General features: G+C 29.0%; 3 protein-coding genes across 4 annotated transcripts in view; all 3 read right to left on the reverse strand.

Moving 5' to 3' along the window:
- Nucleotides 1–209: 209 nt before the first annotated feature.
- LOC106684183 (leucine repeat adapter protein 25) lies at nt 210–3,969 on the reverse strand. Its single transcript, XM_014426116.2, has 3 exons — nt 3,833–3,969; nt 1,924–2,130; nt 210–440 (listed from the first exon to the last, which is right to left on the reverse strand). Exons 2-3 carry the CDS (start codon nt 2,122–2,124, stop codon nt 225–227), a joined length of 417 nt encoding a protein of 138 aa, XP_014281602.1. The 5' UTR covers nt 2,125–2,130; nt 3,833–3,969; the 3' UTR covers nt 210–224.
- A 33-nt stretch (nt 3,970–4,002) lies between these two features.
- Nucleotides 4,003–4,557, reverse strand: lmgA (lemming A). 2 transcript variants are annotated; one of them, XM_067044861.1, is made up of 3 exons: nt 4,403–4,557; nt 4,211–4,330; nt 4,003–4,140 (listed from the first exon to the last, which is right to left on the reverse strand). In XM_067044861.1, the coding sequence occupies exons 1-3, from the start codon at nt 4,419–4,421 to the stop codon at nt 4,025–4,027; spliced, it is 255 nt and encodes an 84-aa protein (XP_066900962.1). In that variant the 5' UTR covers nt 4,422–4,557; the 3' UTR covers nt 4,003–4,024. The 2 variants fall into 2 exon arrangements, with proteins under 2 accessions (XP_066900962.1, XP_066900963.1); XM_067044862.1 differs by lacking the exon at nt 4,403–4,557 and having other exon boundaries at nt 4,211–4,349.
- Nucleotides 4,558–8,818: 4,261 nt separating this feature from the next.
- Nucleotides 8,819–19,811, reverse strand: part of LOC106684187 (post-GPI attachment to proteins factor 2) — a 26,821-nt gene continuing 15,828 nt past the window's right edge. The window contains exons 3-4 of the mRNA XM_014426125.2: nt 18,398–18,613; nt 8,819–17,829 (exon numbers count right to left, since the gene is read on the reverse strand). Of these exons, the coding sequence (XP_014281611.1) occupies nt 17,702–17,829; nt 18,398–18,613 (344 nt within the window). The 3' untranslated portion in view covers nt 8,819–17,701. The remainder of the gene's footprint in view (nt 17,830–18,397; nt 18,614–19,811) is intronic.

Consider the following 19,811-nt stretch of genomic DNA (forward strand, 5'->3'; position numbering starts at 1 on the left):
TCACAACTACATTAAAAATATTTCGAATAAGTAGATATTGTATTAAGTTATACACAATATTTTCACATAGTGAAGTCATTAGATTCTAATCTCTAATTAACATTACTAAAGTTGATAGTGATAAAAAAGTTCAAAATTTTTATTTTTTTGAGTTTATCTTAAAATTTAAAACTCACACGTTCAATATGAACAAATTTATATGATTCTAATTTTTGAAATTACATTCATAACTCCGTATAAGCATTATTACTAGATCTGGACGAACTACTAGACAACGGGTAAGTGCCTTCGTGTAATGGAGGAAGGTTAGAATAGAGGGCATCCTCTTCCGGATCGGAGTGCGGGGACAACATCTCTTGCATTGCACGGAACTCTTGCAAAGATTCATTCAATGACCACAGCTGGGAGAGGAGGGACAGGTCCAGCTCTCTTAGGCTATACTGAAATCAGAAATAATAAATCCATATGAGAATCAATCTTGATTATTGAATTTATCAGTTTTCTCAATCATATTGCCATACAATACATATTATTTGATCGTAGATAAAAATCTCTGATAATAATCGTAATATGGATTTATTTTAAACATGAAAAAATAGTTTATAAACAAAATTTGTTTTATAAATACTTCTACTACTAATTAAATTATTTTTACAGAATCAAATGATTTATACAATAGATGTCATGTATTTTTAATTCCAACAAAATATATTATGAACAAGAGAAAAAGGTTGGAGGTGCAGTTAGTGTAGAGCACAAATAAGTGAAAAAGTTATTTATTAGTGCCAACGATCCCGCAAGAACTTCTTATCTTCATCAGGACAGAGATCGGAAATCCATTTACTTCTAAAATCGCAGGTACTAGGATTTCCAATTTCTTCCAAGGAGTCCAGATGAAGCCTCGAAATTCAGCATGAAACTTTGGCACACTAACAAACAAGTTTTTTACTTATTTGTATTCTATCTTCAACTATATTCTAATCTCATATATTATCCAAGGTCAACAATCTAATGATCATTATATCATGAACACTTTAATAGAAATTCAATTACTTGAAATCCAAACTGTATCAAAATTTCCACTTTTGATTTTCAAAGTAGTTACAACAGATCGGGAATTACACATGTGCACTTTAATTTGAAAACAAAAATGTTAGTGCCTGTTGAGTTTGTTAAAAAAAAAGGTAACTTTTTTTCTACCTCAGTTCAGATTACTCTGTATTCCTTTATCAAGATTTCGACGCTCTTCTTCCGTCTTCATGATGAACCTTCTAAAAATCCACCATCCTTTAAAATATAATTTTTATTTCTTTTATAGATTATCTTTCCAGTAGCTACGTGGTCTATTTTATTCCCATTAAAATACTTTGTCATATTCAAATTATAATGCATATGATTTTTCTAAAAGTACTGAGAAGATTTATAAGGCAATCATCCTCCCGACTCTGCTCTATGGTGCCCTGCTCCAGCGACACCTCTTCAAGATTACGCTGAAGAAGCTGCAGTTTCCAGATTTCCTCCCTTCAGCGAATAGCCAGAGGAACTTCACTCTAAACAGCCAGGAACAGTGGTATACCCGATGAGCTCCAGCTTCCCTCTGCCGAATTTCATAGGCCGTAGGCACATCAACGTCCTCGCCGAGGGGAGGGCTTTGGGCTCTACAGCCTTAAGTTATCTTAATCCTTTTATCCCCCAACTTTGTACCTCCCCAGCCAATATTGTAGCCTCTGCCTTCAGCGGATCCAGCCCTACCCCTTATAATGCCATGTGGAAAAAGAAGGGCACTAATTATGTGTGTATATATTAATTCTGTTATTTATCTATTTAATAAAGGAGGTAAGAAAAAATAAAATAAAACTACTAAAATTAAAATATATGTTTCATAAAAATTTATCTTTTATTTACACATCTTAAGAGCAGTACCATTTCCTTTCTAAGTCGAGCCAGCTGAACATCAAGCTTTGTTTGCTTCCGCGGAGGAGGTGGTGGTGGCTGCCTTGGACCAGGCGGTGGAGGTGGAGGTGGCAGCTTATGATGGTGAGTTCTCTTGTTACCGTTGACAGGTTCGGCAAGGTTGACGGTGCTCAAACTTTTAGGTAGAGGAGGAAGACCTTGTAGCGACATGTTAAGCTAAACAAAAATTGACAAAGTTTTATTATAATGATAATATAAGGTGAAATTAAAATTCAATAAAAAAAAGTAAACTTGGATATTATATAGGAAATATTTACTTTGGGTCCTCTAAAAAAAAATCAGGAGACCATTATTACTTTACTAGACTGCAAGTGGTAACCCGAAAGTAACCAAGATTGACAACTCCTTATCTGAGATTAGTTTCCAATATTAAACGCCTTTTAAGAAGGAAAATTTCTTTTCCTTCATGATTGCTTCTTTCCTCCTTTAATTAAATTTTAGGTTATAATATACATTTTTCAGCTGCAGTTCCCACCCCATTTACTTCTTATAACTTATATCAAAATTTATTATATCTCTGATGTTTATGACCGATGTGACATTACTTATGGCTCTTTGTACTTTTGCTTCTTTTCTCCCTTTAATTAAAGTTTAGGTTATAACTTATGTATTAAACATTTTCTAGCAAGTTCTATCTAATTTTCAACTTATCAAGAGTATATCTAATCTCTACATTAAAAATACATCTAATTATCTTAAATTTCTATATCAATCAAGGTCTTTATTTTTATCATAGGCATAATTCTGGAGTTTGACATTTAACCCAAGAGCTACTCTTTGGATATCAATTCGACAATTCTCCTATAGATTGTTTTCAACTAAGAACTTTTTCTTGTTCTTTAGTATTACATTTTGTTGCCTTTTAGGTATTCACCATCTCCCTTTCTGTAACATTTGGGTCTTGAATGCTTTTGGGCAGTTATTCAATGCGAAATGGTGTATTTTTTAAAGAAAAAATCGTTTAATAATTAATCTGAGTATAATAATAAGGTTATCTTGAACTGTATATTAAGAAAAAAATATTTAATAATTAATATGACTATAATAATCTTGTGCTGTAAATGAATAAGAAAAAAAAAAAAGAGGAAAATTCTCTGTTGGAGTAGATAGTAGTTTTAAATGATTTTTTATTTTAGTCATAGATTAGTCAGGAGAAATAATAATAATAAAAAAATAAAGTTCTTCATGTATTTTTAATGTACATTCATAACTCTAGCCCTGAAAATGGTTGAAAAAAAACATAGTCATAATTAAAAAAACAAGAACACCACATTTGTTTTGTCGTTTCTTTCAATATCAACCAAAATCTACAGTTTCTACAAATATTAAAATTATTGAAATAACAGAATATTCTATGATAAATATTATCAGAAAAATCGGCAATAAATAATTAAGTATACAATTACTTGGACTCACACTTTATCTTCTATCCAAAAAAGGAAAAATATATGAACTTATTTATTGTTTTATCTTCCTAATCATACTTAAATATCAAAATCCTAGTTTTTAAAAGGAAACCAAGAAGCTTATTAGAAGTTATAAGAAGAGTATACGATGTTTTCTGCAATTTTTCCTACTTTGCAATGACATTTGACACTGCTTATGTTAATAATTGGCTATTTGATATTATCATAAATGTCACAAAAGGATAAATCAACAAACTAGTAGCATTTTGACTGACATATCTTATAATATTCTGTTTAAAAAATAAATAGTCAAAAGTCTGATTAAAGGGAAAAAGTGGTGTATTGTTTAAGCATTATGGAAACCTTATGCAGAGAATTGAATGAGTATAATTAGCAATTGTCTTAAACCGAACTTAAGTTAAATTCAAAATCAGCAGTTAAACAATTCTTACCTTTTGATATACACGATATTTCGGTAGATTGGTGATAACAGTAATTTTCAACTTCCAAGTTTAGCTGAAGTTTAGTCTTTAATAACCTAGGATATAAGAGTAACAGAAACACAGAAGAGTAAAGTTCATATAACCCAGCCAACAAAAAGAAGCCAACACAACACTAGAGTGGCCCAACCAAAAATAAATATTTTATTCTCTGAACTTCCATTCTTGCCTACACATAGGGCAATGTTGATTAACTTGTTGTGAATTCAGCCATTTCATGATGCAATGTATGTGAAAACAATGAGAACACTGTCCCCAAACTGAAAAGATAAAACAATTATTTAGATTAAGGACGATAAGATTATATAATCAATTAATTATGAAACGAACCTAAAGGACAATCATCTCCGGGAACTTTACAATCAGGACAACATCCATCAAAGGCCAATCTGCATATTCCACAAGTATCATCGTTTGCTAGCCATCGCCAAGTAGCAACGCCGTTCCAATCTATAATTGACAAGGACATTTTAATTAACAACAGTCAAATGATGGATTTAATTTAATATTTGTTAGACTTACTTGTGATTCTAACTTTCATAATCTGATTCCAATAACCTGTTAAAAGAAACCTTAAAGTCGTGAAAACATAACAGGTAGAATCTTTCAAAACTAGAAACAAAACAGATAGTGAACAGTTTTCAACTTCACAATCGATAAAATCTTTCAGAATTCAATTATTTATTTTTAATATTCAATAAATTAGAGTCTTGCAATAAGAAGAAATTACTTAATAACAAATAAATATGAGAAATATTCTTTTAATGCACTGAGTCATAATAAAAAAAAAAAAATCTTGCTACAACATAATATATTATTATTATTTTTTTTATAAACATATTAATTATACTAATATAAAATATTACACCATATTTCTGAGTTTTACATTATATTTTAATAATTATTTAGTTTGATATTAAGTTACTTCGGCAGTTACCCTTCTTAAAACGGGGGGGGGATATTTCCACAATGTCAAGGATCAGTCAGAATGACCGTAAAACTAAAGACGGTCATGTTTAATATTATATTTTGTATTGCTTATGGACTTTTCTTTTCAGTTGGCTCTTCATACCTGGTAGATCTTTGGCCACCCGAACCAGCCTTCTCCACGCCTGTCTGTCATGGGCTGCTTTCCAGTTTGCTGCGTGCAACTCCTTCGCATCTTTGTCGATTCTGTCTATTCATACTGGCATCCATTGTTATGTAGAGGCGTCCTGAGATTGCTTCGAGCCACATGTCCAGCCCATCTTAACCTCCTTGCCTTCATATCATGAAATATTGACTGATCAATCTCTACAAGCAGTTTGCTGTTAGTTCTTCTCCTCCATATGTTAAGACTCTGATCCCAGATCGCTCCTGTAATTGTTCGGAGGACTTCGTTTAAATCTCTCCATTAGAACACAGAACTCGCAGCCGTGTATCAGAGCTGGATTTCAGTATTCTTGACAGAGAGAAGAAGGCTGTATTCGAGCTTGATATTCGCAGGTATATCTCAGTCCGTCGAACCTTTATTTGTGTTATTGTGGAGCCGAGGTATTTGTAACTGTCTCCTTATGGAAACGATTTGCCGTCCAGGATAGATTTTTCGGTTTAGAATCATATATTTTGTTTTATCTTCCTTTTTTTTTCCATGCCGATTTCCTCTGCTTCTCTTTTTAGAGTCTTCCAGGACTTTATATTTCATTTCGACGTGCAGCCCACCATTTTCGAGTGATGTTCTAATCACTTTTTCGAGGGCTAAATCTCGGAGAAAAAATGTTTGAACCCGATCACTCAAAATTTCAAGCGGAGAGAGAACTGAAAGTGAATGGTAGGCTGTGGTATATTATATTATCACATTCAATTCACGAATGAGATAAAATTTTACCTTATTCTTGCAGATAATTGCAAAAAAAGATTTTTGTTTCTGACGAATCGTACAAGATTCTTACTGTTAGGTATTTTTCTTAGAAGTAACCGTAAGTCGGACTGAAAGTAAAGGGGTTTTCAGGTGTAGCGACAAGCTACCTGCTGGTCTAGTCTGTAAATATTATAGACGCCGAAACCCGTTTTGGTCCGGCATGACGCAACCTACCAGCTTACACGGGAACTACTACTGGTGACAAGCAAATGCCGTATATTAATATTTGTACTATTCATTGTAAATACCTAAATTGTAACATGTAACAACTATATAAGACATTGTAATATATATAAATATATAATTTGAATTAATAAAGATTCCAATAGAATCTGCTGATCCACTGAAAGCTAACATCTTACACATAGTACCTCTCCGCTAGGGACTAGACTAGGCCAAAATTAGAATGTGTTGGTGCGAAATCTCGTTTCACAGAAACACCACCTTAGCAGGCAGAGGATGACGATTTGTTCAGTGGATCAGTAAATTCTAGAGCTATATTTTAGGAAATGTATGTTGACTTTTATTTCTCTACCTTCTCAGGATTCCTCCCCCTTCCTGGTGGCTTGTTAACCTCCAGCTTAGGGTTTACATACCCCTTCCTATCTACATGAATAGTATGGGTTGAACAAAGTTACCTTCCAATGATACTGGTGATATACTAAATACTACCCTCAGGCTTGCATTTCTCTTCATACCAACAGGAATAGTATCCTGTAGGACAACCTTACTATCTTTAGAGAACTTTCGGCTGGCACCCATAAGTCTCATCCTATCTATTCACCTCCTAATGAACTACCTTACTCCTAAGTGAGCATGCATTAATGAGCACTTCTGGTCAAGAGTACATAACATTATATATTGGAGTCAGATCTAACAACCACCTAAGGCATTGAGTCAGTCACATCAGTCTGGTTTTTGAATGATGACTGTCTTTCAGAATAATTGTTCCTAAATATTGTAATACTTTGGATATTTTACATGACAGATTGGTAGTAATCAATTATGTAATTACTGTTTCTGAATATTTTAAACTAAATATATGATCTCTTATAACATGTCTTTTAAAGACAATTATTAAAAAATCTTTTTTATGCAAACTGTTGTTGGTTATTGGCTTTAATACCCCCAAGGACTCCTAATAGGGGAAAAGAACTGTAATAGATTAAGTACTTGAGCAAACAAAAATAAACATTGGTTAAATGCCGAGAAGATTAAATCTATCATAATCGGATCTCCCTTTCTCCTTAAATCAATCCCAGGATCTCCCAACCTTATCCTAAACAATACTCCTATCTCATTCCAAATGTTAGTCAAAAGTTTTGGAGTCACTTTCGGTCATATTCTATCCTGGGAACCATGCATTTCTCAAATTTCCTGTCCAACCATAGCTACCCTGAAGCAATTAAATAGAATCCATTATCTCCTTCCACTTAAAACCCGTCAACTCTTAGTTTCCTCTTGTTTTCCACCACTTTGACGATGGCTGCCTGGTATATGGTGGACTCTCGGGTAATCTCGAATCTGAACTTAAACATCTTATGAATCACTAGAGATACACACCTAGCCCAGTAATAGGCCAAGTTGAAGTGCCTCTATCCATCCTTCCAATTCCGATATTTCCTAGCTTCCTTTCTATTCCAATTAGTTAATACTCAGTGCCCCTCCTATATCCTACAAAAACTACATTTCAAATTCTTAGTCCAATCCCGTACTATCAGGTTTCGTTCATATGACATCTTCCCTCCACCTCACCGAACTGCTGCGTTTGATCCTTTTTTACCTGAGCTGCCTTTCACTGGAACTCTATTCTCTTTACCATATGTCATGCATTAATTCTTCTGTTTAATTACCTTTTGCTTCTCCAAACTGAACCAATATTATTGTAGTATAGACGATATACATATGGAACATTAGCATTTATTATTGTGACTAACTTTTGTTTTGTTTTTATGTATTTAGTTAATTTTTCTGTATCATAAAAATTTAATTTTTCTGTAAATCATTCATATTCAATTATAATATAAGTTGTAATTAAGTGTGACCACACTGTTTTTGACCAATATATTGTGTAATCTCATAATTGTTCTAAAAGCATTATAGAATTAAATTAATACAGAAGATTTATTTTTATTTCCTCCTTACTTCTCGCCTCCATACCATACACCTTTAATTCTTTTCTTATTTATTTTAACGAATATACTTCATTTACTTTTACTCATCACATCTTATTTTCAATATTACTACTTACTTTAGGTATCATTTCTATATTTTGTTAATTTTACCTGTATATTTTCACAGTTCTTATTGTATCATATATATTGTTTACTTTAACCTATTTCTCATTGTTTATTACAATTTTTCCATTATTTACATCGAGTAATGTTTGATTTTTAATTACTTTTCTAATATTTTCAATATTTCTTGTTATACTTTTATCCATTCAAGAGAGTAGAAAAGTAATTTTAGATGTTCATTTTTACTTTTTAAGAGACTTCATGTTGTCTTGACATTAATGCAAATTTTTTAAAAGATGTAAATTGCTTATTTAATTGAATCATTTATTTTAGAAAGGTCACAAATCCAAAATTACAAATAAATAATTTTTTCATGGTAGTGGGTAGCTCAGAGGTAAGGCACTGTGCTACTAACTCAAATAGTGAATGTTACCAAGAAAATTTTGAAATCTGATCATCCACAATGTGAAGTGGGGGGAGAGGAGGCTGCGAGTGGTTCATTCATATTTTGTGTTTCACTTTTCTCTAGCAGATAAATGCCAAAATAATGTTCAAACAAAACTCGGTTTATTGCCAATGAAAGAGACATTGCACAAGATTCTTACTGTTGGATATTTCATTCAAGAGTGTCAGTCAGACTGATATTTTCCTGATTCAAGTTAAGACAGGCTTTTGAATGGTGACTGACATTCTGACGTAATCCCTTTAAAGTAATTATATTTTCTATTATAGCTGAAATTTAAAATCAATTTGTCTTTTCGGCTGTTTAAAAATCTGAAAAGGATAAAAAAAAAAATAAAGAAAAGAAAAATTATATCCTATATTTGGTAAGTTTACAATTGCAATCTTACAAAAATTTAATGTTGTGACCACAATATTTAAATTATGAAGATACGAATAGGACTCTGTTTCGTTTTCTAGCCAGATAATTTTATGAGAAAGAAATCGACTAACTTTACAAAATGAAATGAATATAAAAATATTTACATCGAGTTAAGAGAAGATCCAAAAGAAAATATTAAAAATTAAATAAGAATTTTCATATCTTTTATAAAAATTAATATTTTTTTAAAATAATCTGATTGATATACTCTTGACATGAAATAAATGATAACAAATAACTTTATGACTGGTTATATCAATTCTAAGAAAGATAAAATTAACATGAGTTTTACGGTTACACTTTGAACTCTCTTGGAACAACATTTACCGGCAGTATCAGTGATAAAAGTGCATTACAGGATATTACTGAAGTCCGACAAAGAACTCAGGCCAGTATATGTGCAAATAATTGAATATAAAATTCATACTTTCTTAACCTTAACCATCCTATGTATATATACATGTAACCAACATGTATGTAAAAATAATGTACATAATAACAGCCACTGAAGGAAACAGATACAACAAGCACCTATTTTAGGAAACCATTAATAATATGTAAAAAGCCATTTTTTTTCTTATTTTTTTTTTTTGGATTATTTAAAAACATCTTTAATAAACTTCGGCTATAATAATGAAGATTCAAGACCATATTTTTTTTTTCTTTTTTCAAATATAAGTTGATATCACAAGATGGTTGACTAATAAGGCTGCTAAAAGTTACCTACATTTTTATTTATGTATATATTTAAAGAAGATTTATATTTAAATGCAATAATTTGTTTGTTTTTTTTTTGTTATTTTTACATTTTTATAAACAATACTTCCAGAAAATACCAGTACATTTACTTACATATAAACAAACATCCACATAAAGTGATACATATTTTTAATGGACTATATTTTTATACAAATATATACTGAAACTTTACATACATTTACAGTCGAACACATATATATTTACAATTACATTACTATGGATAACGGCTATAAGTTATAATATTACATTATGTAACAAAATTAAACAAAAATACTTCTTTTTGTTATTTTTTTTTTTTGATTTAGACATAAGAAATTTTTATACACAGGTCCATTTTGATAAATAATATTCTTAAGGCCTTGGCATAACCTCAACAAACATACACAATTTGCTTTCCAAAAATTATAATACAACTAAAATTTGAATTCAAAAGCATTGAATTCATCTTCAACATGAGTTAAGTTTAATAATCTTATCTAAGCAGAAAGATGAAGTTTAATTTTACATTTGGATTCTCAACGACAACAAAAGTTTATGTCGAAATTAATTCCAATATATATCTCAGAACAATACTTACTACGTAACTGTTATCTTGATATAACTTGAAAAGTGAACAGTACTATTTTAGTTAAAATAAATTTTCATATTCAAATATAAAACATTAAATCATATAAGTAGATTTAAGACTCAATACGAGAATTATAGGTTGTTTTACAAATCTGTAAAATTAAACTAGGTTGGAAATAACATCCATTTTAAATGTTTGTGAATTTATTACAATTATTTTACATAGAATAATAATCTTGGATATGACATAAGATTACAAAAATAAAAAAGGATGAAAAATGAAGTTCCAAACATAATATGTAATCAAAATAGAATATATGGCCATTTTTAAATACATTGATACATAAAAAAATCATAGTTTTAAAAATTATAGGAAAATAGTCCGTTTGGGAAACAATAAAGATAATAAATAGTAAAAAAAAAAGTACCAATAAATAGGGTTTAGTTTTTTTTTTTTTTTTTTTTTACTATTTTGATACCTTTATTGACCACCATCCGGACTATCTTTCTACAATTTACTTCATACGGTCAACTATTAATCTTCCAAAATTTTAAAAAATATAATGTAAGTATATTTTTTTACAAAGTCCATTTCTAATGATAACTATCTCAATTCATGAAAAATAGATAAGATATTACTAATATATGTATCGCACACTCTCGATTAACTCAGTAATATTGAATGGAAGATTAAAAATAAAAATACTTTTATGATATAAAAACCTGTGTACAAAATGTGCACAGAAAAATATTGAAGAATGTAATATATAAATATATGCATTATGTGATTAAAAAATATTTTCAATTTTATTTTTTTAATCTTCCATACTCAGATATATCTGAAAAAATCAGGCCGAGATAGGCGCCAGATTAAGAAGTGCATACTGTATTGGCATATCGAGTTACAACAATTATATCTTTTAATACACAACATGGTTTCCTTAAATTGTACATCAGATTCTATTGCAGAGGGAAAAACTGGACCTAACTTTATGAAGGATTATGTACATGGTTTGAAATCTATATTAATTAAAAATACATAAACGATTATTATGAAACCAAAAATAAATACAATAAATAATAATTTGTAATTGAAAAATATTATAAGTGACTAGTAATAGTAAAGGTATATTAAATTAAGAAATAACTTAACAGCCTAAAAACACAGCATTCTTCCAATTACGGTGAATATAATTCAACATACTCATTAATACTTCAGACTTTAAACATCCAGTTTAACAATGTTATATTTTTAAATTCATAAATAACAGAACAGCACCAACAGAATTTATAAAAGCGCTACGGAGATAGTAGTACCTTTTAATAACTTTTTTTTTTAAGGAACGGAATCTTAAGGTTTATAGGAAGCACTAAAGTTACTATAAACATCAGCGATAGCATATAAAACAATTTAATATATATCACGGTAACTCTTATAATACATTTAAGAAGATAGCAAATGGATTAAACTTACTTTACTCATATTCCTAATAACTAAAAAAATTATTCATAAAATATTACATAAAAGACTACGACTAACATACACTTGAGTAACCACGTAAGCAAACAATACCAACTCATTTCAAAAACCCACATATATCAGAGAATTAATACCATAACCTCAAAAAGTAACCCATCACCCAAAATACTACCCAACAAACTCCATTAATTTGTTAAATCAATGATTAATTATTCAGTAATATAGCGAGAGCTGCTATCTTGACTAAAACATTGTATCAAGACCCATAGTACCATTTATTGTTGAGACCGGGTAACTATTTAGTAATCGTAGTATGTGATATAATAATATATACAAGTAGTGATTCAATAAATAATATGAAGAGTGAATATTAGTGAATAAATTTAGGAATATTTCAGCTGACCTCTGATCAGCTGAATGAACACAGTTATAAATATTGTATTTCTGATCACTATATTCAAACAGAAGCTGATAAAATTACAACTTTGTTCTAATAAGACTAGAACAATTTTAATATTTTATTCTCTTATATTTTTTTATAATTTTTTTTTTACTATGTAATACAGTGTAATCTCAGTAATCCAAACTTCGGTACTCTGCAAACTCTAATAATCCGAACTGGTGTAAAAAGAAAAAAAGTTACTTTTTTTTTTTAGAAAACCCAGCAGGCAATAAAATTTTTGTTTTCAAATAAAAGTGCACATGTGTAAACGACATCCGATCTATAGGCAAGTTATTGTGATCACCGTGAAAATCGAAAGTAGAAATTTCTACAGTGTTTCGAAATTGGGTAATCTAATTCCTATGAAAGTGTTCATGATACATTTTTTTGGAATTAGAAATACATAATATCTATTCTATAAATCATTTAATTAATAGTATAAATATTTATAATACAAATTTTGTAGGTGAAATCTTTTTTTCATCATGTTTTAAATAAATCCATATAAAGAGTATTTTTAATTTGTATTTATACTTTCATTCACTCAAAAAAAACATTCCTATAATTTTAATATCACCCAGCTAAGAGACAAAAGGATATCCTAAGAAATAAAAAATTTCTCAAACAGATAATAAAGTTACAAAACTACGACTAAGGTCAATTTATTGATAGAATATAATCAAGGAAAAGCATAGCTTAATTCATATAATGAAAAATAACTGATCCGAAAATTAAAAACTTGCTAATATTCACTCTTCATAATTATTTCATCGAATTTACTCACAAGATAAAACTATGATTAAAAATTACCATTTGTGCTTGACAGAGGCAATGTAACATATTTTAATGAACTGGAAAAAATTATTTGTCAGTTTTATTAAAAATAATAAAATAAAATAATTTTCAAGATGCATATCGACCGAACACTGATAATTTGAAATATAGGAAAGTTGAATTTTTATCAAACAAAAAATAAAAATAATAAAATAAAATACCTCAACCTCAAGGATCTAGTGTTTAGTACTTTACAAAGAAGTGATATTTCTTGATCGATGGCGTACAAAATGATTTCGACAGGATTCATACTCAAAGTTTTCCCACCAAGCCATAAAGTTGAGTTGCCCATTTTACAAAGGCCAGAGTTGGGCAAATAATATATGATTGATGATTAAATTTTTAGCCAGAAAAAATAGCTATGGCTAATTTTTTAGCCATTAATAACAACTAATATAAAACGACTAATCAGAAAATAATAATTATTTTTAGTCTCTTTGAAGGATGTACAATTATAAAATTTAGATATTATTTATGATTAACATTTTAGTAGTAGTCATTAGGTGTATTCATGATCTTCAGTTGAACACGTTAATTTATGTTAAATGGAGAAATATTTCCTTCTTTTAGCATGTTGAAACGATATGACATATCATGCAACAGACCAGCTGAGCTCCGTACCATTTGGTCTGCTGTTGTTTTGATAGGTTAGTTGTTCGTAGTTCGTGTTTAATGTGTCTTGTTTTAGTTTGGGACATTTACAAAAATTTTATAAAGTAATGGATAAACTTTTGGAAAGAAAGGGTAAAAAGTTGCCAAGAAAATCCACTAGGAGCTCCTCTGCATTCAGCACGTAACATGGACTTTTTAATCGGATTACTCACAATTCTATACTTTATATTTAATACATCATGAATACTCCTACTGTAAATGAATTAACTATTTAAGAAAACCAATAATTTGATGGATAAATCTTTATTCAAACCAGTAAAATATCACTTTAACCCCTTAACTTGAGTTAATTCGAGTGCTGCTAAACAGGCCAAAGGATTTGTATTTCTTCAATTTGCTTAGTGAAAATATTGCACTTCTTTTTTTTTTATTAAAAAATCAGTTTTTTAATCCATTGAAATTTTATTTTAAAATAAATGATTAAAAATATATTAGGATGTTTTAGTTTTTTCTTTAATCAGCTGAAATTGTTGTCATTTTGAATAAACCTTCATTCATGATTAAAAACTCTGACTAAAAATTTAATATTTTTTTTTTTAATTGGATAAATTTTCAAAAGACTTATGCCCAACATTTGATAGAATCAGGAAATGCCCCAGAAGAGTAATAAAATAGAAAATAAATTGTCACTATCTGATTCAATTCGAACCTGAATAAATAAATAAATTCTTAAGAACTATTTTTAACATTTGTACCGATCAAGAAATCAGTGAGAATATTTTAAATTGTTCAATCGATACACAACAAAGTATTTAAAAAAATAAGAATATATTAAAAACGTACCCAATTAAAAGCAACCTACTATTTTCCACAATTCATTCCCAAAATATATTCATAATTTTTTAAAACAAAAAAAAAAAAAGCATAACAAAAACAAAGATGGCAGTGCAGTCACCTTAACCTATAATACACCATATACTTAAATTATAATACCGTTCATTCATTCAATACAATTCACGTAAAACTAATAAAAAAACAACATATTTGAAAGGAATTATAAAAATCATAATGTTCCAGCTTTAAAAAGGCACAGCTATTAGGGCAAGTGTATTAAAAAAAAAAAAATAATTTAAGTACATTCCCGTATAATGATATATAAAATGTAAGAACTGTAAATGATAAAAACATAATTAAAAATCAATAGAAAGAGAAAGAGATCGCATGTAAATGTTTTAAAACCGTACAATCTTGATAGTCATAAACAGAGTTGGACCAAAATTATTTGTGATATAATAACTAATAGCTATAGTTGTTATGGAAACAATTTTTATTTATCAATGAATCTTTAATATTTGGACACTGTTTCCATGACAACTATCAATAAAAGAAATATTAATAATAGTTTATTAGTAAAAGCTACAAGCTATAGTTTTCATGGAAACAATGCTTATTTATTAATGATTCTTTTATAAATAAACATTGTTTCCATGATAATTTTATCTAGTAGGTTTTATTAATGAACCTTTAATAATTAAAAATGTTTCCATGACAACTATTAATAAAATATATATTAATATTGTTCCCTTAAAAAATAAACTTTCTTTCTATGAAACATTAATTTTTATTAATAGCCAAAAATAAATAACATTGTTTCCATGACAACTTTAGCTTGTAGTTTTTACTAATGAACGAAAAATAAATAAATATTGTTTCCATGATAACTTAAGCGTGTAGTTTTTATTAATGAACTATAAATAATTAAAGATTGTTTCCATGGCAAATTTTGCTTGTAGTTTTTATTAATGAACCATAAATAACTAAACATTGTTTCCATGACAACTTTAGCTCGTAGTTTTTATTAATCAATAAACATTCTTTTCATGACAACTTTAGCTTCTAGTTTTTACTAATGAGCCATTAATAATTAAATATTGTTTCCACGACAACTTAAGCTTGTAGTTTTTATTAATGAACCATAAATAATTAAACATTGTTTCCATGACAACTTTAGCTTATAGTTTATATTAATGCAATGCTGTTTCTATGACATTATTAGCTTGTAGTTTTATCATAACTAATTTTTTTCACAACTCTGTTCTTATATGTACGACTATTATTCCTTATTTTGCATTGTTTAAATGGGACTTGAAATAGTCGAGAATATTTCATAATCCGACAAAATGCTGATCCCATATTTGTTCCATTAAAATAAAACCGAATATAATTTGCTCTGATGCATTTAGAAGCAAAATATAATAAATCAATGTTATGTATGAACATCAAAAATCAAAAAAACAATACTAAAACATCTGGAGACAGCCGATACAATGCCTACCAAATTAGTAAACAAAAAATAAAGATATATATATATATATATAAAATTTATTCAGTCTAAAATAATAAAAAAAAAATCTTTTTGTAATGCTATAAAATAAAACTGAAACATATTCATTTCCTAAAAGCGAGCCTTTTTTAATAACTGGTCTCAAGGAATAAGTATAAATTTTGTTTTTTTCTTTTTAAAAATTAAAAAAATAAAGTATCTGACATAATTAATGATATTTAAGTACTCATTTACAAATGTCTTTGAAGATAATAAATAAAAAGGACACATAAACATATATCCTGTTACATCGAATATACAAGCTACGTATCACAAATAATCCGCTAAAAATTGGGCAATGCTTGTTTAATTTTTTTTTCTTTTCGTAACAATTTGATCTTCAAAATATTAACAATTGAACCTCAATTTTAATTATAATACAAATACAAGAGTAATTGATATCAAATAATATTTACGTATCAAAGTTATGGCAATGATAGTTTTTACTAATTGACCGAGGCTATGAACATTTTTTCAGCTGTTGAAAAATTTAAAAAACTTGACTCGTAATTTTTATTTTATTCAATTTCATTCCGATATACAAAAAAGTTTAGTAACCCCAAAATCGTAATGGATATAGTTTCATTACAATTATTTTGTTAAAATGTTCAAGGTCCAAATAATTGTTAATTGAGTGATTATATTTATATCATACTATTAACACCAATAAAACGAATTTTAAACAAATTATATAATAAGTTTTAAAAGAAGCAATTCAATAATAAATGAAGACCACATGGAAAAAACAAGGTAGTAAGATTCTCTTTTTTTAAAAAATTAGTTCCGATTTCTGATTAATTTTTGGAAATAGCAGAAAAACGAGCTTGCCACAGGGGCCAATCGTATTATCATTTTGAGTTTTAATCCTTGTTTATTTTCGACAATAAGTGCATAGAATACCTAATCCCAATCCACAAAACACAAAGATATCTCGTTTTTTCCCAGCTTGACCTTTTAAATTTTTGATTGCATTATATTTTAAAATTTGAATATCATACCAGATTCTATTTAGGACAAAGAATAAAGAGCTATTTTTAAATTTTGTATACTTGGCTCCTCTAAAGATTTCTTAAGGACACTGATGTATACTCCATTTTCTGCAAAATTTAGGAAAACCTCCTCTTTCCAATGTAGTCTTCAAATAGCAGAAGCTTTCAATGCCATAGCTTGCATAAATAAACATCATTAAAATTGACGATAGCAAAGTTTATGTGTCCAATACTTATATAGCTTAAGTAAATTTGATAATCACAAAAATGGAAAGAGAAATTTTAAATACCAATTTATCTTTATATACTTATAATATATATGTATATAATATGTATATTTATATATACGTAAAAGTTCATCCTCCCGCACTGGAAATTAAAACAATCTGAGAACAGTATATGTACATAAGAGAGCTGGATAAGCTATAAGACAACATTGAGTATAACATAAAAAGAAAGCAGGAGGTTTAAGGCGTCCTATACATTGACGCCTTTAATAGGAAAGGATCAAGACTTAAGTACAGAAATGACATACGAATTGGCAGGTGTGAGAACAGAAGAGAGCCTCCAGTCGGAGCGTGGGTCCACGGCGATGAGCCAATCAGCTCCAAAGCCATAGATTGAATCGTCCGACTCTTGGCGGGAGCCCTCGTCGGCAAGGATCGTGACATAGATCCCTGCAGGGGCTCCCGTCTCCTCATGTTATCCACCAGGATCCCGAGAAACTGCCGGAGGTCAGCTGATGTCCAATCCATTCTCGTCGATTACAAGCTCCCTTGAGTGGAAGTCCAATGAAGCAGTGATATGAAAAGCCATATTAGTCAGAACGACTATGTATTCGAAAAATGCAAATGCTGAGTACACTGAAAAAAATAAAACAGATTTAAAATATAAGGAATTCCCATCACCGAACAAATCGGCCAGAGCATAAAAATTTTTAATATTAATTTGTTTCACCATCTGACATTAACACTTTTATAAATATTTTAAAATTTCTTAGTTTGCCTTAAGTTAAAAAATTAAAAATAGTAGTTCTAAATTCAAAGTTTTTTTTCTCATATATCTCTGATACACATGTGGTGATGAGTTGGTGCACCACTAAATCATGCCGCTGGAAGTCAGGCAATGAGAGAATTTCTTTATAAACTTTTTTCTATTTTTGTTTTACTTTGATTAAATTATATTATTATTTGTTTGTGGTTTAGATAAGTTTATAAACTTTGATTAGTTTAACCCTCAGTTAACTTTCTAAAAAATATAAAACACCTGTTTTAATTATTCAATTATTATTGTGATCAATCCTTGTGCTAATCATTAAAAAAGTAAATACGAATTTTTACGAACGAGGAAACATCTGATCAGTAGTGAAAGGGTTATAATAAATAAATATTTCAAAAAATAATTATTTGGTACAAATATAAATAAAAATACCATATGGTTCACAGTGCCGATTGTGCCTGATGAAGAAGTAGCCAGCCGCCGCAAAGGACGTCATGTTGATGGCTATCAGTTGGTATTTGTAACGGAGTGAACGACCTTCGACATTATCCGCTGGTAATTTCCTCGCCTTCGTTAGGAGGAAACAAGTAAGAGCCATATACAGCTCTGAAGTAATCATGAATGCCATGAAACATTTTTCATGAATGGCTGAAACAAAATTCGGAAACAGTTTTACTTTACCATATTAAAATCAATAATTTTTCATTATATTATATAATAGAATAATCAGATAGTATGAAAAATCAAGAAAAACTAAGTATTTAGTTGTTCATAACTAATTTTATTCTTTTACAGAAAATTGTACATATAACAGATGTATATGTTATTATGGTACAATAGATTCCTTTAGTGGCTCTCAGGGTCAGTGGATTTTAAGTTTAGTGAATGGAAACTTAAGAACTAGTAAACTTACAAGGTTATGTTGTAAATTTTAATTTATGTGTATTAAATTGACAATATTTCAAAAAGAAATGGATACATTTAACAAAATGAGGTACATTAGTACAAGAATATGGTGAACCCCGATATGTAGAACAAACAAATATAGAATACTGATAATATTATAAATGGAAGTTTTTTCACCTCAACATATTAAAAAATAAAAACAAACTACTTTCTAGAGAAGTATATCCAGACTAAATATGAATAATTTCAAGATTAAACTAATTCAATATTCGCATTACTTAATAATAATAAAAAAAAAAGTATGAGGGAGTTATATTAAATGTTAAGTCCATTATGTTTTCAGGGTACTTGTGTAGAAGATGGGCGACCATAAACACTTTTGGTGAACTTTTCTTATTAGTCTTTTATTTACTTGGTAGGTAGGTTACTAGTGTTGTGATTTTGTTCCTTTTTATTTGTTTTCTCAGGACAAAATTCTGTTTTAATTTGTATTCATCCTGAGTTTTTGTCAAGAAATATGATCAAAATTTGAAAAGCTTTTATAGGAAGAAAACATAATCAAATATTTCAAAATTTGATCTCAACTGAAAAAGGTTCATATTTGGGCATTGAAAAGACGTTGATCTCTTGAGCGAGTGGAAGTCCACGCATTAGAACCAATTAATAATAATTTATATGAATCCAAATCAATTTATGGTGTCAAGTTCTTTTTAAAACATATTTTTTTTTAATGAAATTTTAATAATTCTGTAACACTTCAACATTAATTCCTCCAAATTATAAAAAAAAAATATATAGGGAGATGGTCAGGGTTGCGGTCAATAGTGAAACAAAAATAGTTTACAACTATTTATTTTCCAACGTTTCGCCCCACTTTGCAGGGCTTCATCAGGGCTAAAAAGATACAAAATGAAACTATGTTAAGATAAAATGATAGAAA

This window comes from Halyomorpha halys, unplaced genomic scaffold, assembly GCF_000696795.3.
Source record: "Halyomorpha halys isolate HHAL.00 unplaced genomic scaffold, Hhal_1.1 Scaffold552.1, whole genome shotgun sequence".
In the NCBI taxonomy this organism is placed as follows: Eukaryota; Metazoa; Arthropoda; class Insecta; order Hemiptera; family Pentatomidae; genus Halyomorpha; species Halyomorpha halys.